A 23,940-nucleotide genomic window follows, 5' to 3' on the forward strand; every position below is an offset into this window, starting at 1 on the left:
GTCAGTGTGAAATTCAGATTTCCTGCTTTGAGTAGATCTAAAAACATTGTCATGGCGCATTACTTTCTGTGGTTCATCATTTTTAGTAGTTCCTATGCATTATTATAGTTACAAACTGTGTGTTTGTGTGCGTGCGTGTATGTGTGTATGAGAGAGAGAGCGAGCGAGCGAGCAAGACAGCAGTATCCTAACAGTAAAACAGTGTATTTTTCCTCAATTTATCATCATTAGTATGATGTCACTCGGCATCTAAATGGTGTGATGGAAAGTGATCAAGTCTTTATCTTTCATCAGGTGATCAGACTCTGAGAATCTGGGATGTGAAGTCAACAGGAGTCAGAATTGTGGTTCCAGCCCATCACGCAGAAATTTTGAGTTGTGACTGGTGTAAATACAATGAGGTACCTTGTCTGGATCTGTCCGGAGCTGCTGAGCCCTTCCTAATGTTGAAGTGTTTTAGATTTTTTAAAAATTTATTTATTTATTTTTTTTGAAATTTTATTTTATTATTTTTTTTACTTTATAAAGTTTCATATTTTTTTAACATATGCAATTATTTTCCATCATTTACAATATAGTAGTTACAATGACACTCCAAACAGAAAAGCAAAGTAAAAAATCAAAACACCAACTTCTGTTTCATGTAATTAGACTTATACAGAAATTAGAAGGTTAAGTAACAACTAGTTAATCACCTAATTTCACAGCTATCTGAAGTGGCCATCGTTATATAGCAGCTTATCTATGATACATTCAAGATAAATGATACAATTTATTACTTGTTCATAGGCTACAACACAGCCTGCTTAATACCTGAAGTGTTTTAGATTTTATTTTATCTTTGTTTGTGTGGACTTCGGTAGTGTTTATGGACCATTAGGTTAAATGCAGTCCCTTTCATTTCTAATTGATGATTGTGAGTGACCTGCATTAACATTAATTGGATTTAAGTGCACATAAAAAAGGCAGAATAAGAAGCAGAAATTCTCAAAGTTCAGCAGTGCAGCCTTGCTTGCTTGCTTGGGAAACTGCTTTACAGTTTATGTAATTTCTTTTCTTTATTGCTCTTAACCCCACCAATTTGTATCACCTGCTATTAAGTCTTGTTCACTTTGCTGATTAGGCTGCTGAACTGTTTTTAACTTGATTTTTAGTTTGAAAGTCCATCAGTTTTTAAAATTTTGTTTCATCTTCCCATATAAGCCTAACCAAACTTGGTGCTTCAGTAAGTGTCCATTTGTACCTTTTTGCAAAGCTTCAGTTAACCACATGAGCATATGAATTCAGAACAGAAGTGGATTAAACATGTGGTTGATATACTGTTTATGTCCTAAAGTGGTCTGTTGACTGTGACAGATGGAGAAAACATATGCCTTGTTTTTTCTCAGTTTTCAATTAATTAATGAAAGTTAAGAGAGCATTGTATTGGCGGAGTTCTTTAAAAAGAAATAAAACAGGTTAAAAGAAAATAGAGTACATATTCAAGAATAAAACTTGATCTAAATAAAAATTTCAGTGCTGGTGACTGTAGTTCAAATTTCTGTCATCATAGATGAGTTTTCCATGTAGAAAAATGAATTGTGGAGTATATGTTATACTTTGGAGAATTCTAAAAACAGTAATGATACACAGTTGAGAGTTGTTAAAAAAATTTTTTTTGGCTTTAAATAATTGAAATTTTTCCTCACGTGAGCTTACCCTGACACCAGCACATTCAGACAATGAATTGCTGCTTTGGTTGACAAGGGATGGCGCTGATATGGAACCAGCCTTTACTCAGGACCTGTGCGTTCACCGAGGGCTCCAGATGGAAGGATTCATAAAACCAGACTGGACAGGAGAATCACCACTCTTTACATACGTTCTCAGTTATGATTAGATCTTCTATTAAGACATGGCTCATGAGAGTGGGGGACAATGATTGAATTAGATTTAGTAAAACATAATCTAATTTGTACCCTTTGCCCTTTCTCCATCTTCCTAAGTTAGCAGGCCTCTTGCCTTTTAACACCTGGTGAAGCCTCAGAATACATCAAAGAGACAGGTGGACTCACTTGTCAGGCATAATTTTTAACCCCTCGTGTACTTATTGATACTACTAAGGGTAGATTGGAGACTGCAGTGCTTTTGAGACTACGCCTCGTTCTGCTGTGTGCACTGCTCACCTATCTGTGAATAATTTTGCAGAATTTGCTGGTCACGGGGGCAGTTGATTGTAGTTTGAGAGGCTGGGACCTGCGGAACGTACGGCAACCAGTATTCGAACTTCTTGGTCACACCTATGCTATTAGGAGAGTGAAAGTAAGTGTTCATCTTGTCTTTTTACAGGTAGAGCATAAATAGAAACATAATTAATGCAGTGTATATAAAAGGTGCTTAGAGGTTGGGAATATTGATTCTGTTTGTGCATATTTTTGTTAGCCAATGCATGATAAACAATGAAAGCTAAAATTAGTTAAAATATTTGAATAATTACTGAATACATTGGGACAATGCAGCCAATCAGTGCTTAAGTTTAATTCCAAATGTTTTTCTATTCTGTCAGTTCCATTCTACTGTTCCTTTTCACATGCTTTTAACGACGGTAATTTACTGTTGGGTATTTTTGTTGAAGTTTATGGAGAGGTGGCTAATCCCTTTCTCTAATAAGATAATAAATATGAATGTTCATAAACATTTGGGGTATAGAAAATTTTTCACTCTGCAAACAGCAGAGGATGAGATAAAGATAATTTTTTTCTGCCACTCCCAAGAAATCTGTCTGGTTGTAATATGGCTTATGTTAGTTTCCCAGCTTTCATTGGCAGGTTTTGCTAAGTCACTGTGGAAAACATCTGATTAAGTGACATCTCCCAATTTCATTCTTTGTTTTATTATATTAAGTGTAAAGAAGTATTTTATTGATCTTTTAAAGAATTGAGTTATTCCTGTTGCAAAAATTCTAAATTTCAGTTAAATTAACATCTTAAATTTTATTTGCTGTAAGCCAACATATGAGACACAGTGCCATGTTGTTGTTTTTAATGGTATGTAGGTTTTAGTAGCTGAGAAATATTTTCCAATATTTATGTCACAACGCTTTTGAGAATGGAACTCAGTAATTTACTGAAAGTATTTTATCAGCCATAAAGTATATTCAAAAGTAGTTAAAATACTGGAAAGAAAAAAACTGAAGAAATAGAATTACAAAGGGAAGTCTATTCAAGTATGTTGATTACATATCTAAAATATGTAAATATTAAATAAAGAGATATTCCTCTTTAAATTGGCAGGTTTTGTCCTTGATAACCTTTTCATTAGCTGTGATGTATAACATAATAATGCTTTTAAAGATGTTTTTATTTAACATTTAAGTGATTATTTGATACTTGTGCCTATAGCAATCATAATACGTATTTGTAACATTGGTAAATTATATAATTATATATTTGTACTATCACATATTTAAATCCCTTACATTTGTAGGAGTCATTTTTGGATAGCCATTATGAAATGTGTTTAATTTTTCCAGAATAGCCACCCTTTTGGAATATTTTATTCTAAATAAATGCTAAAAAGCTTGAGGAATGACTTTTCTTTGGAGACTATAGAAATAAATGTTTCCCCTAGAGATGATACTTAAAAGGCTAGAAGATTTTTGCCTTGAATTAAAGCATGGAAGGTTTGGGAAAGCATAATTTTAAGTGACAGTCTTGACTAAACTTGATTGTAATGCTCATGGGAATAACCTTATGAAGCAGCAAGTTACAATGACAGCTAACTTCAGAAAGTTTTGTTTTGTTTTTGTAGTTTTCGCCGTTTCATGCTTCCGTTCTGGCCTCTTGCTCCTATGATTTTACTGTAAGGTATGGTAGTTTTTATTAGTTACATTGTGAAATACCAAGTAGCATTTGTATCTTTTCAACTTTTTTTAAAATTTATTTTTAAATTTACATCCAAGTTAGTTAGTATATAGTGCAACAATGATTTCAGGAGTAGATTCCTTTAATGCCCCTGCCCATTTAGCCCACAGCCCCTCCAGTAACCGTCTGTTTGTTCTCTGTATTTAGTATCTTTTCAACTTTTATGACAGATAATATGTTTATCATACTAATAACATGATCTGAACTGGGCACATTTGAATTTTTGCCACTGGGATTAATATTATATTAATTACTATTATATTAATTATATTAAATTCTTTCCTATTTAAAGATAACCTCACCGTTTCGTTTAAAAGCCTTTTGTCCTGATAGTTATGTCTATAGTGACACCTTTCTGCACAGTAGGTTGCATAGCCAGTATCTTTTAAATTTAGATTTTAAAAATTGTGAAATTCTATTTCTTCAGGTTTAATTATATGAATCTTAAGACTGAGATGATTATACTTGAAAGAATCAGCATATGTATGTTTGTGAATGTATGTAAATGGGTGTGTGTGTACATACGCATCTGTATATGAATATGTATGTGTGTGTGTGTCTCTATCCATATGTCCCAGTTCCAATTCTACACTACACAGTGTTCTATTTTTTCTCCTTTTCCAAATCTGTAACTCCTAATTCCCATTATCCACAATATATAGAGTTATTTGCAAACCCTAGAATGCTCAGAAAGTAGTTTCAGAATTGCAAAGCCATGTCTCTGTGAAACAGAATCTTACTAATTAGAGTTCACATTTATTTAGAGCCTTTTTTTTCCTGTTCCAAGCGCTGTGTGTAAAGGTTATTTAGGTTAGTTCTCCCCTCCATCAGTGTGGCTGTCCCATTCATTTGAAACACAGTTTGATGCATTTGCTTCTGTTTGTATTTAATTTTAGAGTTTTCCTGCCATCTTTTTGTTGATTTTGTCTGCTTTTCTGAGCAGGCAAAATAGTAACATGGTTTCAAAGTCAAGATGTACGTAAAGGTATATTCAGAACGTTGTCATTTCTCCCCCTCTATTTCCTCTGTTCTTTCCAACCCATTCTGTAGGGTCCTACACCCTATAAGTATCAGATCTTTATTAGATAAGTAGACACATGTACAGTTTCTTATTACTTTCTCTTTTTATACAGAAAGTGGAGTACTCTGGATACTCTCTTCAATTTTGCCTTTTTTCATATAAAATATATCCTGGAAATCACTCTCTGTCAGTTCATAGAGATCCTTTGCATTCTCATAATACTCCATTATGTGGATGCACTGTAGTTTATTCAGCTGCTCTCAAATATGGGAACTTAGCTTGTCCTCAGATAGTTTGTGAATAAACAGTGCACAATGAATAATAACATTGTATGTATGTATGTATGTATGTATGTTCACATTATTAGATAATTAACTTCATAGTATATTTCTAGAGGTGAAATTGCTGGATTAAAAAGTAAACATATATATAGTTTTGTTGGACATCACCAAGTTATATCCATAAGGACTATATCAGTTTCCATTCCAAGCAGCAGTGTTTGAGAATGCATGTTTCTCTGCCATCTCAAGATCATTGATTCTTTAGGGTTTTCCAAGTTATGATCAAAGCATCTGCAAGGAAAGACAGTTATGTATATTCAGTTCCAATTCTGATGCCTCTGATTGGTTTATCTGATTGAATTGGCAAATACCTCTATTAAAGTGTTAGTGTTTTAATGTCTAATTCTATATTTGTGAGACACTTCCCTGTTGTAAGTAAGATGTTGGCTGTAAGTTAACGTACAGTTGACCCTTGAACAACTGGTGTTAGGGGTGCTGACCCATGTATAACTTTTGACACCCCCAAAACTTAATTATGGATAGCCTGATATTAACCAGAATCCTTATAACATGAACAATTAACACATTTTGCATGTAATATGTTATATTTTGCATGTTATATATATTATGTACTGTATTCTTACAATAAAGTATGCTAGAGAAAAGAAAATGTTATTAAGAAAATCATAAGGAAGAGAAAATACATTTACAGTACTGTACATATATTTATTCAAAAAAATTGCATAAGTAGACCCACACAGTTCAAACCTGTGTTGTTTGAGGGTCGGCTATATATATATATGTTTATTTGTCATGCTAAGAGGGTATGCATCAATCCTTGTTTTCTTGAGTCTTTTTTAAAATCAGGAATGGATCTTAAGTTTTGTTGAAGGCTGATTTTCAGCATCTGTGGAAACAATCATGGTTTTTATTCTTAGAGCTATTAAAGTATGAATTGAACCAGCCTTGCCTTCCTGGATTAAATCCCTCTTGTTCTTTGTGTATTGTTTTCTTACTGTGGTGTTAGATTTTGTTTGCTAATATTTTATTTAGAACTTTTTGCGTTAGTATTCAAAGATGATATTGGTCTACAGTTCATTTGTTCTCTCTTTCTCTCTCTCTCTTTCTTTCCCTCCTTCTCTTCCTCCCTCCCTTCTTCCTTTCCTTGTTTCCTCCCTTCCTTTCTTTTAGTTTATGCATCAGTGTTTTACTTGTTTGATAAGAAATAATTAAGTTTTCCTACATTTTAAAAGCTCTGGAGCAATTGGTGAAGCATTGAGGCTCTTTGTGTTTGACGCCTTGGTTTAATTCCCCCATGGAACCATTTGGTTGTTTTGTGAAGTCCTTTCTTGATAACTTTATTTCTTGTATAAAAATTGGTCTTTTTAAACTTTTTATCTCTAACAGGACAGTTTTGGAAATTATTCTTAGCTTATAGGTTTTCTAATTTATTTGTACATATGTCTCTAAAGTAGTGTCATGACTTTTTAATTTCTCCTGTTTCAATGGTTATTTCACTTACTTCTGATTTGTATGTTTGTGATTTCTACTTTGATTTAAGTTATCAAATGGTTTACATATTTTGTTATTTTTCTTCAGCAAACAAGATTTTGATTTATTAATTAGAACTACTGTTTTTCTACTCACCACCTCATTAATTTCTATTTTTATCTTTATGATTTCCCTCTTGTTACTTTCTTCTGGCTTAGTTTTTCTTTTCTCAACTTTTGAGCTGGGAATTTATTTTTATTCTTGCATTTTGTTAATAAACTATTTATGACTATGAATTTTGTTCTAGTTACTTTTTCAGTTCTAGCATATAGATTCTGATATATAATGTTCTCATTATCATTTTTAAAAGATTTGTATCTTCTGTTTGTATTTTTGCTTTCTTCCAAGAGTGGTTTATTAAAAAATTTTTTTTAATGTTTTTTATTTATTTTTGAGAGACAGAGAGAGACAGTGCGAGCAGGGGAGGGTCAGAGAGAGAGGGAGTTACAGAATCCGAAGCTGGCTCCAGGCTCTGAGCTAGCTGTCAGCACAAAGCCTGACGCGGGGCTCGAACCCACGAACTGTGAGATCTGACCTAAGCCGAAGCCGGATGCTTAACCAACTGAGTTGCCCAGGTGCCCCTTCCAAGAGTGGTTTAATAGGAAGTTATTTAATTTATAGATGAAAGTGCCTTTTAGTTTTTAAAAATTTAATAATAATTTCTAGTTTTATTTAATAAAAATTTTCTAGAATATTTAATAATAATTTCTAGTGATTAGAAAATACAGTTTTTAGTTGTTCTGTTATATGGAACATTTTGATTTTGGGGAGGGGGACCTAGTAAATGATCAATTTTTGTGAGTGTTTCATATACAATTGAGAAGAAAGTGTATTATGTATTATCATGCTGTTATCAGTGTATAACAGAATCTCTACAGATTGTGATTTAGATGTTCTGTATCCCATTTTATTTTTTGTCCACTTGATCTATTTTGTACTGAGAGTAGGATGTTTAAAACTCTTAATAGTGGGCTTGTCTCTGTGTCTCCCAGAGAACTCTTGGCATTTTGATTTCATAAAGGTAGACAGTGGAGCCTGTTATTTGATGCATAGATATTTATAACAGCCATATAGTGAATTGAGACTTTTAGCATCAAAGAGAATCCTTCTTTGTCACAGTTAATGCTTTTTAGCTTTAGTTATGCTTTGTCTCTTACCTGTGTCATTGCCCTTGCTTTCATATTGTTTCTACTTTCCAGGCACATCTTTTCCCATACTTTCATTTTTAGCTTTTGTGAAACGTTTTGGTTTTGGTGTCTTTTGTATAGTATTTGGGTCTTGCTTGGTGAATTAAATAACAAGTCATTTTACTGTAGTAGTCAAGTTTAACCTGTGCATATTTCTTGGTAAAAAACATGTTTGATAGCAAGTCTGTCATCTTATTTTATGTTGTAATTATTGTACATTATGTTATATTTGCTGTTTCTGTATAATGTATTTTTTGTGTGTTTTGGAAGGGCTTTTTTGCTTTTTTATTTAAAAGTTTTTGATATTCAGTTAAGGCTTTGTTTTAGTGGTTGCCTTTGGTACTTTAAATTTTTAATGTCTTTATTCTCCTGTTTTACAAAATTTAACCATTATCTGGCTTGTGAATTTTTAATGGTATTTATTTTAACTTCTACTTATTGTATACACAACAGAGAACTTCTGCTACTGTCCTTTCTCCCCCCTCTTTCCTCTCCCTCACATTTTGAGTTATTTTATTTATACTTTGTCAGACCTTGCAGCATAGAACATATGTTATGTTTCCACTCTTGTTTTCATTTTTGTTTTAGTGTTAGATATACCACTAAATATATTAAATACTCATCATCAATTTTTTGCTGAGATTTCCCCATCATTTCTTGGTTTGAAGAAGTTTATCTTCTAGTAGATTCCTTAAAGACTGAAGGGTTCAGAATTCTCAGTAGCGCTTGCAGATTTAAAACTATTTCTCTGTAGCTTTGGTTCTTAAAGAATAGCTTATCTGAATATAAATTCTTCAATTTACACTTCTGGAGTTTTTTGAAAATGCTACGTCATATAGATGTTTTCTATAATGATTTTGGAAATTCCAATGCCCCTCTAATTCTCTTGTCTTCCTAAGTTATTGGATCTTTTATCTTGGGGACCCTGATCGTTGCAGTTGAGTTTTCCCTGCTACAGATGAAAGTGTCCAATAAGGCTTGCAGCTAGAACATGGGGTTGTTTTTCTTTTTCTTTTTATCTGTTATTATAACTTCATGTGTGATGGAGGCCTGAGTTTTTGTGTAGTTTTATTTGTTCTTCTTGTTCAGTCTTGGTTTTTGTGAAGATACAGTAAGAGTTTTGGATTTGCACGGTCTCACTGCCTCAACTACCCAGAATTCCCCTCTCCTTTTCTTCTGAGTCAGTAGTTGGCAGAACCTGTATAACTTTGTTTCTGTGGAACGTACTGTGGAATAGGATAATTTATAACAATGCCTCTAGAGAAACTACATGCCCTAACTCATTTTTGGTTTTTGTGTGTGTGTGTGTGTGTGTGTGTGTGTGTGTGTGTTTTTTACTTATTCAATATAAGCAAGCAGATAAACTGGGAAACATAGTAACACTGAGGCTTCCAGCTGTCAATTAAAAGGATACCATAACCAGGTTTTTTAAAAATAGCCTATAGAAAGTATATTTTAGTAAGAAGTGATTATATAACTTCTGGAATTGAGCAAAAGAATGCCAGCATGGCAGACCAGAAGAAAACTTGTCATCTGCTTGCTCTCTACCCCAGGGTTTTCCAAACAAGAACCATGGAAGTAGATTATTAGCTGGAGGTTTGGGCTGTAAATATGGATTCGAAGGGCAGTAAGTTACTGATAATCAGTCCATAGGAATAAATAAGCCAAAGGGAGATAAGTTTAGAGAAAGAAGAGCAAAAAGCATGACAGGATTAATGTTGGAAGAAGGAAGGGAACAGCCCACCTACAACTGCAGTGTCTTCCAGAAACTGCAGGAAAGGGTTGCAGCCAGTGTGGATGGCCAGGGATGTGAGATCCTTTGATGGGCTGAGCAGGATAAAGGGTACAGTTTCCTCTCTTTACATAGTGTCACTTATGGGCTCAAAAGGGATTTCTGGATATGGAATCTAGTCCTTGGATTCCAAAGACCTTTCTGGCATTTGAAACTGATCATTGGAGACTTGACCAAGTGAGATGGGGCATTAATCTTTTGATCTCATTTTTGTGTCCCTTACAGTTTTAACTGGGTCTTTCTGATTTGGGGATCATCCTATGAAGGGCCATATTAAATCCGTTTCTGCCCTATTTCAAGGGAGAAACCTAGTGACTACCTATACTTTCTTTTCAGAATTGTCATCCTGATCTTAACTCTACTGGCCCTTCCCTGTTTTATCCGTATTTATACTTAAGTATCCTTGAATACCCATTGAGAAATGCCTGACTTTTGTAGATGTAGATTTGTCTCAGGAATATTTGTTAAGACTGGGCTTTTAACTATGGACTGTATTACTCTACAATCTTTTAGGCAACTAAACATGCTAAATAATGGTCGCAGTTTGAGGCTCATGGCCTTATTTTTCTCTCCATTTCTAAGAATTAGGCCTTGCTTCTCTCCTGAATCCTGAGCAAGACTAGAGATTGGAAAATAGATGTTAGTGCTTCTGGGGAGAGGCACAGCTTAGGTCATGATTCTGTGACATGCTGTAAGATCAAAAGTGCCACAGCTATATTTGTAAGCATGTGGAAAAAGTGCAATTAAAATGAAGTAATATGAGATCCTTAGCATGTAGGTGAAAAGGACATTTAATAGGTAGTTTTCCTATATAACTTAGAGTCCAGGTTTCTTTATATGTAAAATGGAGTTAATAATGTCTATCCCCACAAGATAATTATTAGAATTACAGAACAGGACATGCTTGAAAATACTGTGCTATGTTTAAATTGTCTCCAGCCTTTGCTTTGCTTCTCAAGACACCACATGAACCCTATTCAGTAAAAGGTCTTATATTTCTTTTTCCAAAAACAAAACAAAACAAAAGCTATAGGGCTCAAGCACAAATTATCTCAATTTCCACCACAAGCCTTCAGATTATCTAAATCTGTACTAATCCATTCCTCTGCTACCATTGGACATGCGTGCTCTTAATCCCGTACGCTCTTGTTTTGTGCAGAACTTTACTCTGTGAAATCACCCTTCTCCCTCCTACGTCATTGATCTCCAATTCCCCATTGTCTAACTCCTTAGCCTGTACCTTGTTCCTTTAGCCATTATTTTCCTTTAACTCCTCTCTTACATTTCTGTTGCCTTCCCAGACAAGCTTTCAGTGTCTCCTAAGCTTCCATTCACCAGGGCCATTTTAAGGTCTTCAAGGGAATATTATCCTTAGTCAACCCTGAAGCCTAGAATTTCTTAAATTTTTCCTCTATAAAATTGGTAATCATTTTCTCAAGATGAAGTAGCTTAAAAACTTAAACCAACTTCCATCAAAGGCAATATGTAGAAGTAACATCCTCTTTTTTCCAGAAAGAGAATTTTAATTTTAACATACGTTGTGGCTACTAAATTGCTGTTCTGCTTCATACTAAATGTAATTGGAGGTTAATAGTTATATATTTCAATATAGGGCTATCAAAGACTTTATATGAGAAGGAGAATAAATGGAAAAAGAAAAAATCATTTTTAAAAATTTCATTTTTGAATATAGGTACTATATCTTGTAATTCTCAAAACATGCTGAGAATGTGACTTTAATAATGTGTCTCATTATTTGCCTGTGGTGATGACTCATTGGAAAGGTCAGAAAAGATATGGTTTTGGTAGATTTTTTTTTTTTTTTTACCCCATGTGATATGTTATATTTATCCTCTGAAAATTTTTAAATCTCATTGGATTGATGATATTTTTAATGCCCCAAAATTCATTTTAATAGAAAGAAAAAGATTTAGGGCAAAAGACCATCAATAACTTGTTTAATTTTTAGCACTGATAATTATACTGTTATTACTTCTAGATTTGGGGTGGCTAGTTTTTGTAACATAAACGCTTCAAATATAAGTTTTAATCTACTTGCTTATTTTCTAAATTGTTTAGTTTTTTTTTTAAAGCCCTTAAAAATTCATTTTAGGGGCACCTGGGTAGCTCAGTCGGTTAAGCATCCGACTTTAGTTCAGGTCATGATCTCACAGTTTGTGAGTTCGAGCCCCGCATCGGGCTCTGTGCTGACAGCTAGCTCAGAACCTGGACCCTGCTTCAGATTCTGTGTCTCCCTCTTTCTCTGACCCTCCCCTGCTCGCACTGTCTCTCTCTGTCTCTCAAAAATAAATAAAAACATTAAATTTTTTTAAAATTCATTTTAAAATAGTTCATATTGGGGCACCAGGGTGGTTCAGTCAGTTAAGCATCTGACTTCAGCTCAGGTCATGATCTCAGAGTTTATGAGTTTGAGCCCCATGTCAGACACTTGAGTGGACAGCTTGGAGCCTCAAACCTCCTTCGATTCTCTGTCTTCTTTTCTCTCCCTGCCCCTACCTTGTTTGCACTCTCTCTCTCTCCCTCACAAAAATAAATGAATATCAAAAAATATATAATAGTTCATATTGTAGGCATTATATCCAAACTGACGATATGATGGATATTTTAGTAATATAAAATTCAAGTTCCATATTTTTGTTTTATGTGAATATACTATCATATGTAATAGAAAAAGCTTTAAGTAGTTTACCTGTATAATAGCTCATTGTGTTTCATTGAGTAAATAATAAAAATCTAAAAATCAGTATGCAACATAGCATATGAAATTATTTAATATGTTTAGATTTGCTAAAAACTCTAGCCTTTACAAAAAATATCAGAACTCCTGTTAGCTGATGAGCAATATACTCTATAAAAATACATACTGGTTCTTTCTAAACTTCACTCAAGATACTGGTACTTAATCTAAAATATTTCATAGTAATTATTTCCATTCTTCTGTGAATGTTATCACTGTGGACGTTAGCATATTATCTGCCTTGGATGTGCTCTCCATTAGGTGACTTCTTCTGCGGAGCCCTGTTTGTTCCTCCAGCCATGCATGAGTATGATTTGAGTTCGGATTGAGTTGAATTGAGCTTGTTGTTGGTTTTACACTAAGTAGATTGTTTTGTAATCCCAGTCAGAAATCAACAGACCTGGGTATAAGAGCCAAGTGAAAGTAAAAGCTGCCATAATTATGTTTTTTCATTAGGAAAGGAAACATTTTGCCTCTTCCAAGGGTAGCAAATAGTCTCAGATTTTAAAGATGGAACTTTCATAAATTGACAAATGCTTAAATGATCAAATTAGCCTTAGATGAATACTCTTCAGTTTCATGATACTTTTATAAATATTCTAACCTTCCAAACATTTTGTTGTCGATGGTCTTTGGTAGTAAGATGCCTAATAGCAGTGTTTTCTAGACTTCTAGAATTTTTGGCAAGGAAAATATGAAGTGAGTTTTTAATCCCAATGTTTTGAAACTGTGCTCATCCAAGCTTGTATGATGCCTATACCAGCAGTGTTAATGTTTCCAACTCAACTGTTAAGCTACATTTTGGTTACAAAATGGTACAGCTGTACTCTGTTCCAGGATTCAGGCATTTTTATAGAATGTCTGTTGTCTGACTGTCCTCGTAATAGAAGGTTCAGAATATCATGGTTAGGAAACAATAAAAGTAAAGGCCTGGAGAGAAGTAGAAACACTTAAAGGAGTCCTAAGCATGTCATTTGTGTTGGAGTTGGTGGGAGTAGCAGGGAGCTATATAGTCACAAATACAGATTTGGGGCAGTGGAAAGTATGAGTTGTACGGACTGATTGTGGGCTGGCACATTCCCTGGGAACACAGGAGTCAGGACCACAGACTGTGGAGCCCAGCTGCCTTTTACTCTCTGTATGAACCTGAGCAAACGGTTTTAAAATGGCATGGCTCAAAGTCCTCTTACTTAAAACGGGGAAGACAATAGCACCTACATACAGGCTTCTTGGGAGGATTAGATGAGTAATACACACAAAGGCTGGCACAGTGTTTGCTACTATAGTCAGTATTACTGCAGCCAGAATGGATGATAACAGAAGACTGTCCCGTTGGTGGTGACGCTCACTTCAGCTCTAGTCTTCAGCTTCTAGTCTAGGGTGAGATGATAATTTGTATTTTTTGGCAACAGAAGCCTCAGCCTGGCCTTTGCCTCCTTGGAGTTCAGTTTCTTGGTGAAACTGTGAACCTTTTTTTGTCAACATGTTCTCTGAGTACATAACTTTTAAATTTAGTTTCAGTTTCTGAAACTGAACTCCGAAAGTATAAATACAAGGTACTAGTATTTTTAGCAGTCCATTTCTTCTCTAGAAGGCCTGATAATGATACCATTTTAATTTATGAACAGTTTTTTAATTCAACATAAAACACAGTGAGGGCTGACCAGTGGTTCCCTGAAAAAATGTTTAACAGCTGGCTCTCTAGGTAAGTGGGGGCAACCTGATTTGTGGTGTTTGAAATAGAAGTTCAGTGGCGGAAGCCATCTCACCATGACCAGTGTCAACCTGCCAGTGTGATGTGATGTCCGTAAAGGTCGAGAAGATGTGCACAGCCTGCTATCATGAACCAGATCGTTCGAGTTGGCTCCAGCACTCCACTGGGGCTGGTCTAGACCCTAGGTGATTGTCATCTTAGTAATTAATGATTTTACAAGGCTTCTGTGATTGTCATATGTGTGTAGATGTGCATTTTCATTAGAAAATGCCTGGAGAGGTATGTACCAGGTAAACTTTACTTAAGCCTTCTTTACCTCTGCTTCTCTCAGCGTCATTTACCCCCTCAGAAGGACATTTTTGTCCACTTATTTATATGGAGGTGAAAGGACCTGAGGCTTAATCTGAATGTTTTCCTGGCCACATTTACACTTTAAATTAAGCCCACAGTAATTCCTAGTAGAGGCGTATTTGGTTTTGTGGCAGTGCGGAGGGACACGTGGCATTTAGTGGGCAGGGACCCGGCATAAGATCCTGCAGTGGCCAAGGCACCCTGCAGCTGGGACTTGGCTTCCCTTCTTCCATGGTCAGTAGCGCCCGACTGAATGGATTTCGGGCAGTGGGAACGCTGCACGGGACAGGACCAAGAGGAGAAGTCTTCGTTAGGCATCCACTTCTGCCACATCAATATGCGTTTCTATGTTTCGGTTGTTACTTTTGATTAGCTGTGTCTAGTTCCCAGTGTGTTCACATGCACCGTTTCCTTTAATCCGCACAACACTAGCGTGGGCGTGTCCTCATTATATCCGGAAGGCAGTTGTCCCAGGGACGTGGAGGGGTGGGCCATTATCCCACAGCCGGAGAGTAAGGGAGCCAAACTTGAACCTAGATCTTTTATTTCCAAATCTGCTGCTTTTTATATTCCTCATATCTGAGCACTTCTTGTAAGTCCAGGCCTTTATGTATTTCAAAATAGCATAATTTCCCCCTGTTATATAAACATTATCTCCTTAGGAACTAAATTGCCAAAATGGACTATTGTCTACAATATCTATGACTGTTTCAGAATTGAAGTGTTCTCCATAATTGAGTCTTGACAGTGGTGGACACGTAAAAGTTCACATGTCATACTTTTAACAAGCATGGATTTAACCTTTCAGAATTATAAAATGCATGTACACATGTAAGTGTACATACAACCAAGCATATACATATGTATACACATTTTTGTTACACAGTGTTTGGAAAGATTGAACCAGAAATTTATTTATTTATTTATCATTTATCATTTATTTATTTATTTTTATGTAAAAATTTTTTTAGGTCTTTAATTTGAGAGACAGAGACAGAGAGTGAGCGGGGGAGGAGCAAAGAGAGAGAGAGGGAGACACAGAATCTGAAGCAGGCTCCAAGCTCTGAGCTGTCAGCACACAGCCCGATGTGGGGCTTGAACCCACGGACTGTGAGATCATGACCTGAGCTGAAGTCGACACTTAACCGACTGAGCCACCCAGGCACCCCTCAAACCAGAATTTAAAGAAGATTACTGATAGGTGGGATTTCAGGTATCCTTAACTTAAATTTTTTTTAACTTCTTTAATTGGAGTATAGCTTAGGTATATTTACAATCTTAAATCTTTCTTAACAAAAGTCTAATCTTCTCTGAGCAAGGCTGATCGTGTGTAAGTTATTGAACTGTCTGTGTAATGTAGAACTGTCTTGAGAAACCATGGCTCCAGAAAGTTTACTTTATAGTTTCTTTTATTTTTTATGTTTCTCTCTGCTTCTTCACTTCCAGATGATGTGTAATTCTGCTTTTATATGTACTATTTTTAATCTCACTTAATATAATTCACATAACTTAAACATAGCCATTTTTCACATATACTCACTTTCCTGTATTTTTTTTTTTTTTGGTTTTTTATTTTGAGTTGTTGTTCCTCTCGAAAGTCAGATCCCTAAATTACTGCAGTGTTACTAGGGTGAATACAAATCAAGTGACCTGTCCTTGTGTGAACTATATTACTATGTTATTGAAATATATTTAAGCCCCAAGTTACAAATAGGATTTATTTCTGGACAGACAATATAGTTAAGCTTATATAATTTTAAGTTTTTATTGGGAGAGGTTAGATTAGACAGTCTGGTTACCAAGACTTCGTAACTATTTCATTCAGAAAATATTCAAGTGCAAGGTACAACAGAATGCTACCTTTGTCTAAATTATCTACTCATAAATTATAATTTAATAAAATTCCAAGTTAGTAAATAGGTGAGAAAGAAGTACTAAGTGGGAATTGGAAGTGACCTAGAGCCAGCCCTGTGTCTCCCCATGCCTTGCTCTGTGGAGACATGTGGGAAAGCTCTAGAAGTTCAAAATCTTTTATGTGGTGGGATAAACATATGTCCTTTTGTGTCCCTTAGACTTGGTGACAGGCCATTTCCTCCATTTTCTAGCTGTGAAATACAGAACATGATACCTGCTTTGCAGGATGTTCCGAATATTAAATGAAACTATGAACACTCTTGGCACATAATAAGTGCTTAAAGAAATAGCATATCCTTTGAATGAGAATTGTTATAATAAGTTTCCTATTTTAAAATTAAGTACCGTAGGGAGAGTTTAGGTATTCATCATTCATGCCTTGCCTTGCATTACTTTAATAAGATAATTATGGTGCTTGAATCTTGGAGGAGCTTTGTGAACGGCAGTTCTTGTTACATTGTGGAGATGGGGGTGGGGGCAGCGCATTGTGAAGGTACAGCATGAGTCGGAACTGTGTGCACTGGGCACAAAGGCAAAGTTGAGCATGCGTGGACCATTGTGTTCAAATCCATAACCACACGACCACTTCTGCTTCAATTCAACTTACATTTTTCTCTAAGTTATTATATATTATCTATATGTTCGTTTAAAAATTACTGCTTAGGGAGCCAGCATGATATAATAGAAAAATAGATCTAGTCTAAAATCCTGGATGTGCCATTATTAGGTACTCTTAAATGTAGTCTCTTATAAAGTCACTTGACCTTCCTGAGCCATTGTTTCCTCCATCAGAAAACATAGTATTATGAGATTTAAATATCACCATGTGCAAGCCTGTTCCCATAGTGCCAAGCCCATATCAGGCACGCAGTAAATTTTAGATCCCTCTCTTTCTCATTCACATATATATAATCCTCAAACTCTGTACTTAGTACTGTATCACTATAAATATATACTCATGTTTCTGATCACAATTGTTAAAACCAGAGGAGCACCTGGGTGATTCAGTCGGTTGAGCATCGACTCGATTTCGGCTCAGGTCATGATCTCATTCTTGGGACTGAGCCCCATATTTGGCTCTGCACTGAAAATGCACAGCCTGCTTGGCATTCTGCTCTCTCTCTCTCTCTCTCTCTCTCTCTCTCTCCCTCCTTCTCAAAATAAACTTAAAAAAAATGTTAAAAAAACAAGCAGAATCACAAAAAGACACTCAACTTTCTGATTTCTGCAATTTATTTTTAAAAGGTTGAGCAAAAGTATTTTATATGTGTATGTTTAGAGAAAGATAAAGCAAGTGTAAAATTTTAATAACTGGTGATTCTAGACAAAGAATATATGAGTGTTTATTTATTCTTTGTGTTTTTCTGTGGGTTGGTGATTTTAAAAATAAAATTTGGGAAAAAAAGCAAGCTGCATTTGCTCATGTAAAACAAGACACTGAAAATGTTTCTTACTAATGCCTTCTTATAAATGTGATATTTAGTGATACTATTTAATTGTGAAATAAGATAAATAGCTTTATTATGTTGTGTAAGCAGGAAAATGGTCTTTGATCGTATTGTAGTAAACTTAAAATCTTAACAAAGCAGCAAATACAGAAATGCCTTTTATCTTTGTCTCATTTACTCTCATGAGATTTACCTTTATATAGTAAGTGTCTTAACTTTGGTGTGGTTGATGGGCTTTTTTGATCCTTATGTTTATTAGCATAGAGATTTCCATAGGCAGATACTTCTCTTTCTTCCCCTTCCCCATAAAAAAAGGTCAGCCAAAGTCAACAGATAGTATAGCTGAATATGTACTCTGCCTTGCAAACCTTTCATTTCAACTTTACCTAGTCCCCCTTACCCACAAAAAAAGGTCAGTCAAAGTAAATAGGTAAGAAACGTGGCTGAATGTGAGCTCATATGCAGTGTCAAACGATCATTTTACCTCATCTTTAAATTTTTTTTAATGTTTGTTTATTTTTGAGAGACTGAGCACTCGCGGGGGAGGGGCAGAGTGAGAGGGAGACACAGGATCTGAAACAGACTCCAGGCTCCAAGCTGTCAGCACAGAGCCCAGTGCAGGGCTCGAACCCACAAACCACTAGATCATGACCTGAGCGGAAGTCAGCCGCTTAACCAACTGAACCACTCAGGTGCCTCTTTCCTCGTCTTTTAAGATAGTTCTTAATTCCTCTACATTTGTTCATCAAATCACAACAAATTATGTGGCTAATGATTTAATACTATTTGCATATGAGGAATGGTGATTGATTGAATTCTTAATATAATCAAAGAGTTGTTTAATGTTCTGTGACTTTCAGATATCTTAGACGTGTCTCAGTAACTCTATCACAGGTTTTGCTTTGTGGCAAAGGTTCACTAAACTTCACCACTGATGTTAGGAAAGCATCTTTACGTAGTTGTCTTGGGTTTACTTTTCAAGAATGAGAAAATTTGCATTCACGTATCTACTTGACTCTTCTAAGGATATTTATTTTAGTACTGAATATATTGTGTGTTAATAAAGCTCATTGCTTGATTACAGGATAGGATTGTCTGTTTCATTATTTTGTCCCTAGTACTTGATACATGTATATACTAATGTTTTACATGTAAGTGAATTTATATTACATGAAAATTTATATTACCCTTTGCTCACTGAGTGTAAAAGCCTACAACAATTGCATTTTGATATGGCCTTCCCTTTAATTATATTTGAAGTAGTCATTAATAAAACTGAATTTAAAGTGGAAAGTTCTGTTGGGATAAAAAAGTGGTATTTTTCCAGGATAAAACTTGCTGTTCTATTGCATTTAAGTCAGTGCTGACTGGATCACAAAATTTTGCTACTTAACAAATTTAGGGCTATTGTATTGGTATCCTGATTGTGACTTAAATTTACAAATTGATATTTTTTGTTTCTTCCTCCTATAATCAATTGTAATATGCAATTTAATAATCTCTTTAATAAATAATAATCAATTTAATAAATCTCTTTGAGCTTCATATAACTAATGGTTGAGGTATTTGTATGTTTGTTGATAGATTGATGTTTTTATATATCCCAAAGGCTTTTTCCATTTGACTTGTTTGAATTAGAAAAGTCTTGTGTTAATTATTGTTTATACTAGAAAGATCTTTTGATGAAATGAAGCACAATTTTACAAGCTAAATGCCAGGTGAAAAATGAAAGTAATTTCCTATAAAATGAAACAACATACATCAATTAGAAAGAAACATATATAAGACTTTTTGATTTTAAATACCTTGATTTATAACTGCAGAACATTTTCAGAATTATTTAGTACTAACATTTTTCATTGAGAATCAAACCAAATCCGTGTCTCATTCATAACCTAATGCAAGCACATGAAGAAATACATAGATCTAAAAGGAGTGAGGAATGTTAAGCCTTAGCTCTATACAGTATAAGTCACTGCTTAGAACTTTGAATTGTGTTGATTAGTTCCAGCATAAAATTTGTGGAGTTTGTCAGTTCATTTGCATTATAATTTTTAAAAACTTCTGTTGTGCATTTTCAGTAGGCATCTGAGTGGCTTTTGTTGGGTATGTTTATATTTTCTGATGTAGATAATGCTTTGCCTCATCTTCTGTAGCAGGAGGTCAAAGGATAATATGTGAAAATGAAAATAATCAGTGAATTCTGTGAGCATATTATGTGGAGATATAGAGTAAGTAAGTACAGAGTATCAGAAGAAACAGCTAGAAGAACGTAAAGTGATTGCCTCTGAGGTGAGGGGCTGAGAGGCTGTGCAGGCAAGCTGCTGCTCTTTGTTATAAGCCTCCTCGCAGAATTATTGGACTCGAATCCATGCGATTACAGTTTTTAAGAAAAAGGTAATTGAGCAGAAAACCTCAGTGTTCCCCCCTCTGAGCTATCTGCACACATAGTGAGCCTGTTTATTTAGATCAACCGGGTGCTACTCATCAGTAAGTAGTAGTTTCTTCTGCCCCCTAAGAACTCAAGGATAAACAATTCACCCTTGAGGTCTGTCCCGAAGCCCTGATCTGGATTGCAGCAACACTAAATATTCTAAAATGGAATCTTAGATGCATAGGGGCACGTGTACCCCGATGTTCATAGCGGCACTTTCAGCAATAGCCAAGTCTTGGAAAGAGCCTAAATGTCCATCACCTGATGAGTAGATCAAGAAGATGTGGTATATATACACAATGGAGTACTACATGGCCATGAGAAAGAATGAAATCTGGCCATTTGTAGGAAAGTGGATGGACCTTGAGGGTGTCATGCTAAGTGAAATAAGTCAGGAGGAGAAGGACAGATACCATATATTTTCACTCATAGGTCTAATAGGAGAAACCTAACAGAGGACCATGGGGAAGGGAAGGGGGAAAAAGAGTTGGGGAGAGGGAGGGAGGCAAATCATGAGAGACTCTTGAATACTGAAAATGAACTGAGGGCTGAAGGGGGAGGGGGAAAGGGAAAGGGGGGTGATGGGCATGGAGGAGGGCACTTGTGGGGAAGAGCACTGGGTGTTATATGACAATAAACTATAAATAAATAAATAAATAAATAAATAAATAAATAAATAAAATGGAATCTTAGAGATTTGACCTAATGGAATGAACCATACAGAGAATAAACACCAATAATTACTGATCTAATTGCATCTTATAATTCAGAAGCATGTTTCTTCACTATCAGGCAGGTATGTGTGTGCACGCATGTGCACACACTCATGTGTCAAACAGACTATCTGGAGCTAGCTTATATAGAAAAGGCGAGATGTTTCCCAGGATCCGGGATCCCTCAGAGCGCCAGGGCTAGAGTCCAGCAGGGGCAAAGGAAGGCGCTGAAACTGCTTTACTCAAGTGACCGCTTCTCATTTCTCCTCTTTCGGCACTGAGTTTTTTTCCTCATGCTTTCATGTCCGGTCACCAGGATTATTTGATCTGCTCTGTGTGTTTCTCTCTCCCACATTTATCGGTGTTGCTTCTCTCCCCCACCCCATCACCGTAACCGTCCTCTGCTGACACAAGAGTTGCTCAGTAAACGAGATCCTGGTAAGCTGTGGAGACATCCCGCAGCCTGACAGCCTGAGTGGATTGATTCATAAATGCTTAGCTGCAGAAATGAGGACGTTAAGAATTTCATAGTGAAATAGCTAATAAAGGACCAAAGTATAGGCAGCTGCTGCTGTCAGTTTGGTTTTTCAACATTTAGGGGCAGAGTTCTCCTGCAGCCTCATCCAGTCACACTAGGGTCTGTACTTGTGTGAAATAACCTTTGCCACATTTTGGTAGGTGGTTCACCTAGGCTAAGGCACGTTTTGGTGCCAGTTACAGTTCAGTTTCACATAGACTATTCTCATCCCTGAGGTACTGATTCTATTTCGTGCTATATAATGTTCTTCCCATTTTGCTTCCTCTTTTAGATAGATATTTGTTTGAAGCTTTATTGCAAAATTATTGCATGGCTCTTCAGTTTGTACCAGTAAGCAGTACACAAAACCTGTAAGAGTTTTGTTTTTTTTCTTTCTTCTCTTCTTGTTGAGAGGTGCCGTTCTTCAGGAAATGGGCCTATATTCCTGCGGATTGCAACCATGAATACTTTCAGAGCAAGCCTTCCATCAGCTAATGGTTTTCTTTGTCAACATATGCAAGACTTTGTGTTATGTAGCTCCTGGACTTAAGATTTTTTTGTGATGAAGTAGTAGAAGTCCCTATCAAATTAATTAAAGATTTAACTGAAATATTATCATGAGTTTATCTTCATTGAGAATCTCAATTCTAGAATTTTGTATTTAACCTTGAAAGTTTGTAAATATGATTTCTGGGTATTTGTGAATGAGTTGTTCTAAAAGCCACCTCTAAGGGGCGCCTGAGTGGCTCAGTCAGGTAAGCGTCCAACTTCAGCTCAGGTCATGATCTCAGGGCTGGTGGGTTCAAGCCCCACATCGGGCTCTGTGCTGACAGCTCAGAGCCTGGAGCCTGCTTTGGATTCTGTGTCTCCCTCTCTCTCTCTGCCCCTCCCCTGCTCGGTCTCTGTCTCTCTTTCAAAAATAAACTTCAAAAAAAAATTAAAATTCACCTTTGAAAATTGTTCAATAATTCTTCAAAATTAATCATATTTTTCACTTAGCAGACAGTATTTTTCAAACTTTGTGTTATTACAAGTTCCAAAAATAAACTCTCCAATCTAGTCCTGCAAATAAATGAGCATTAGCACTTAGTAAATATTCTTTAGTTAATGAATGAAAGTTTAACTCTTCACAAGATTGTCTTGCTAGTGTACAATTTCTATGTTTTAATCCCCTCCAACAGCAATACAGACAATAAAATAATGAGCCCATAATTCTATCTCAGGAACACTGAGAAGTGTTCTACTCAGGTTCACGTCAAAAAGATGGGAATCTGTGAGGTTGCAAAAAGATCTGCTGGATTGAATCATATAAAAATCAGGAAGAGACAGCAAGGTGGATGAGAGTGCTGACAGCTCAGAGCCTGGAGCCTGTTTCAGATTCTGTGCCTCCCTCTCTCTCTGCCTCTCCCCCACTCATGCTCTGTTTCTCTCTGTATCAAAGGAAAATTTCTGAACTCTGTGCCGTAGGAGTTTAGATTTATTATAGCTTGTAATTTTCTTAGGGTATTGGTTATGAAAGTATGCTGGCAGACTAAAGGAGTCTTGGCATGGGCTTTGGCTAATGGAATTTTCTATATAGTTTGAGGATGGGGGAAGCCTGTCTTGCGCCAGGTCCATTTGAACTTTCAGGACATTAATCAGAATTACCTGAAGAGCCCCAGATCCTGTCCACCTACATTCCAGAAAAAGTGAATGGCAGTATCTTTCCATAGAAAAACTACTGGACATAGTGCCAGCAGAGTCTGCACATCGGGACTCCCGTTTATTAGCCCCATCAAGATGGCTTGCTTAATTTCTAAAGCAAATTCTTTTTTTTTTAATAGTTAATTGTCAAATTGGTTTCTATACAACACCCAGTGCTCTTCCCCACAAGTGCCCTCCTCCATCAACACTACCTCTTGTCCCCCCTTCCCCTTCCACCCTCAGTTCATTTTCAGAATTCAATAGTCTCTCATGTTTTGCTTCCCTCTGTCTCCCCAACTCTCTTTCCCTCTTCCCCTCCCCCTGGTCCTCCATTAGGTTTCTCCTGTTTTCCTGTTAGACCTGTGAGTGCAAACATATGGTATCTGTCCTTCTCTGCCTGACTTATTTCGTTTAGTGTGACACCCTCAAGGTCCATCCACTTTCCTACAAATGGCCACATTTCATTCTTTCTCATTGCCATGTAGTACTCCATTGTGTATATATACACCACACCTTCTTGATCCATTCATCAGTCAATGGACATTCAGGCTCTTTCCATGATTTGGCTATTGTTGACATTGCTGCTATGAACATTGGGATACATATGCTCCTATGCATTAGCACTTCTGTATCCCTTGGGTAAATCCCTAGCAGTGCTATTGCTGGGTCATAAG

The 23,940-nt window shown here is 36.0% G+C and overlaps 1 protein-coding gene across 1 annotated transcript in view; it reads left to right on the plus strand.

Annotated features, from left to right (window-relative positions):
- Nucleotides 1–23,940, plus strand: part of PEX7 (peroxisomal biogenesis factor 7) — an 85,550-nt gene that overhangs the window by 32,439 nt on the left and 29,171 nt on the right. The window contains exons 7-9 of the mRNA XM_029943235.1: nt 295–401; nt 2,188–2,301; nt 3,790–3,845. Of these exons, the coding sequence (XP_029799095.1) occupies nt 295–401; nt 2,188–2,301; nt 3,790–3,845 (277 nt within the window). The remainder of the gene's footprint in view (nt 1–294; nt 402–2,187; nt 2,302–3,789; nt 3,846–23,940) is intronic.

This window comes from Suricata suricatta, chromosome 7 (genome assembly GCF_006229205.1).
Source record: "Suricata suricatta isolate VVHF042 chromosome 7, meerkat_22Aug2017_6uvM2_HiC, whole genome shotgun sequence".
Taxonomy (NCBI): Eukaryota; Metazoa; Chordata; class Mammalia; order Carnivora; family Herpestidae; genus Suricata; species Suricata suricatta.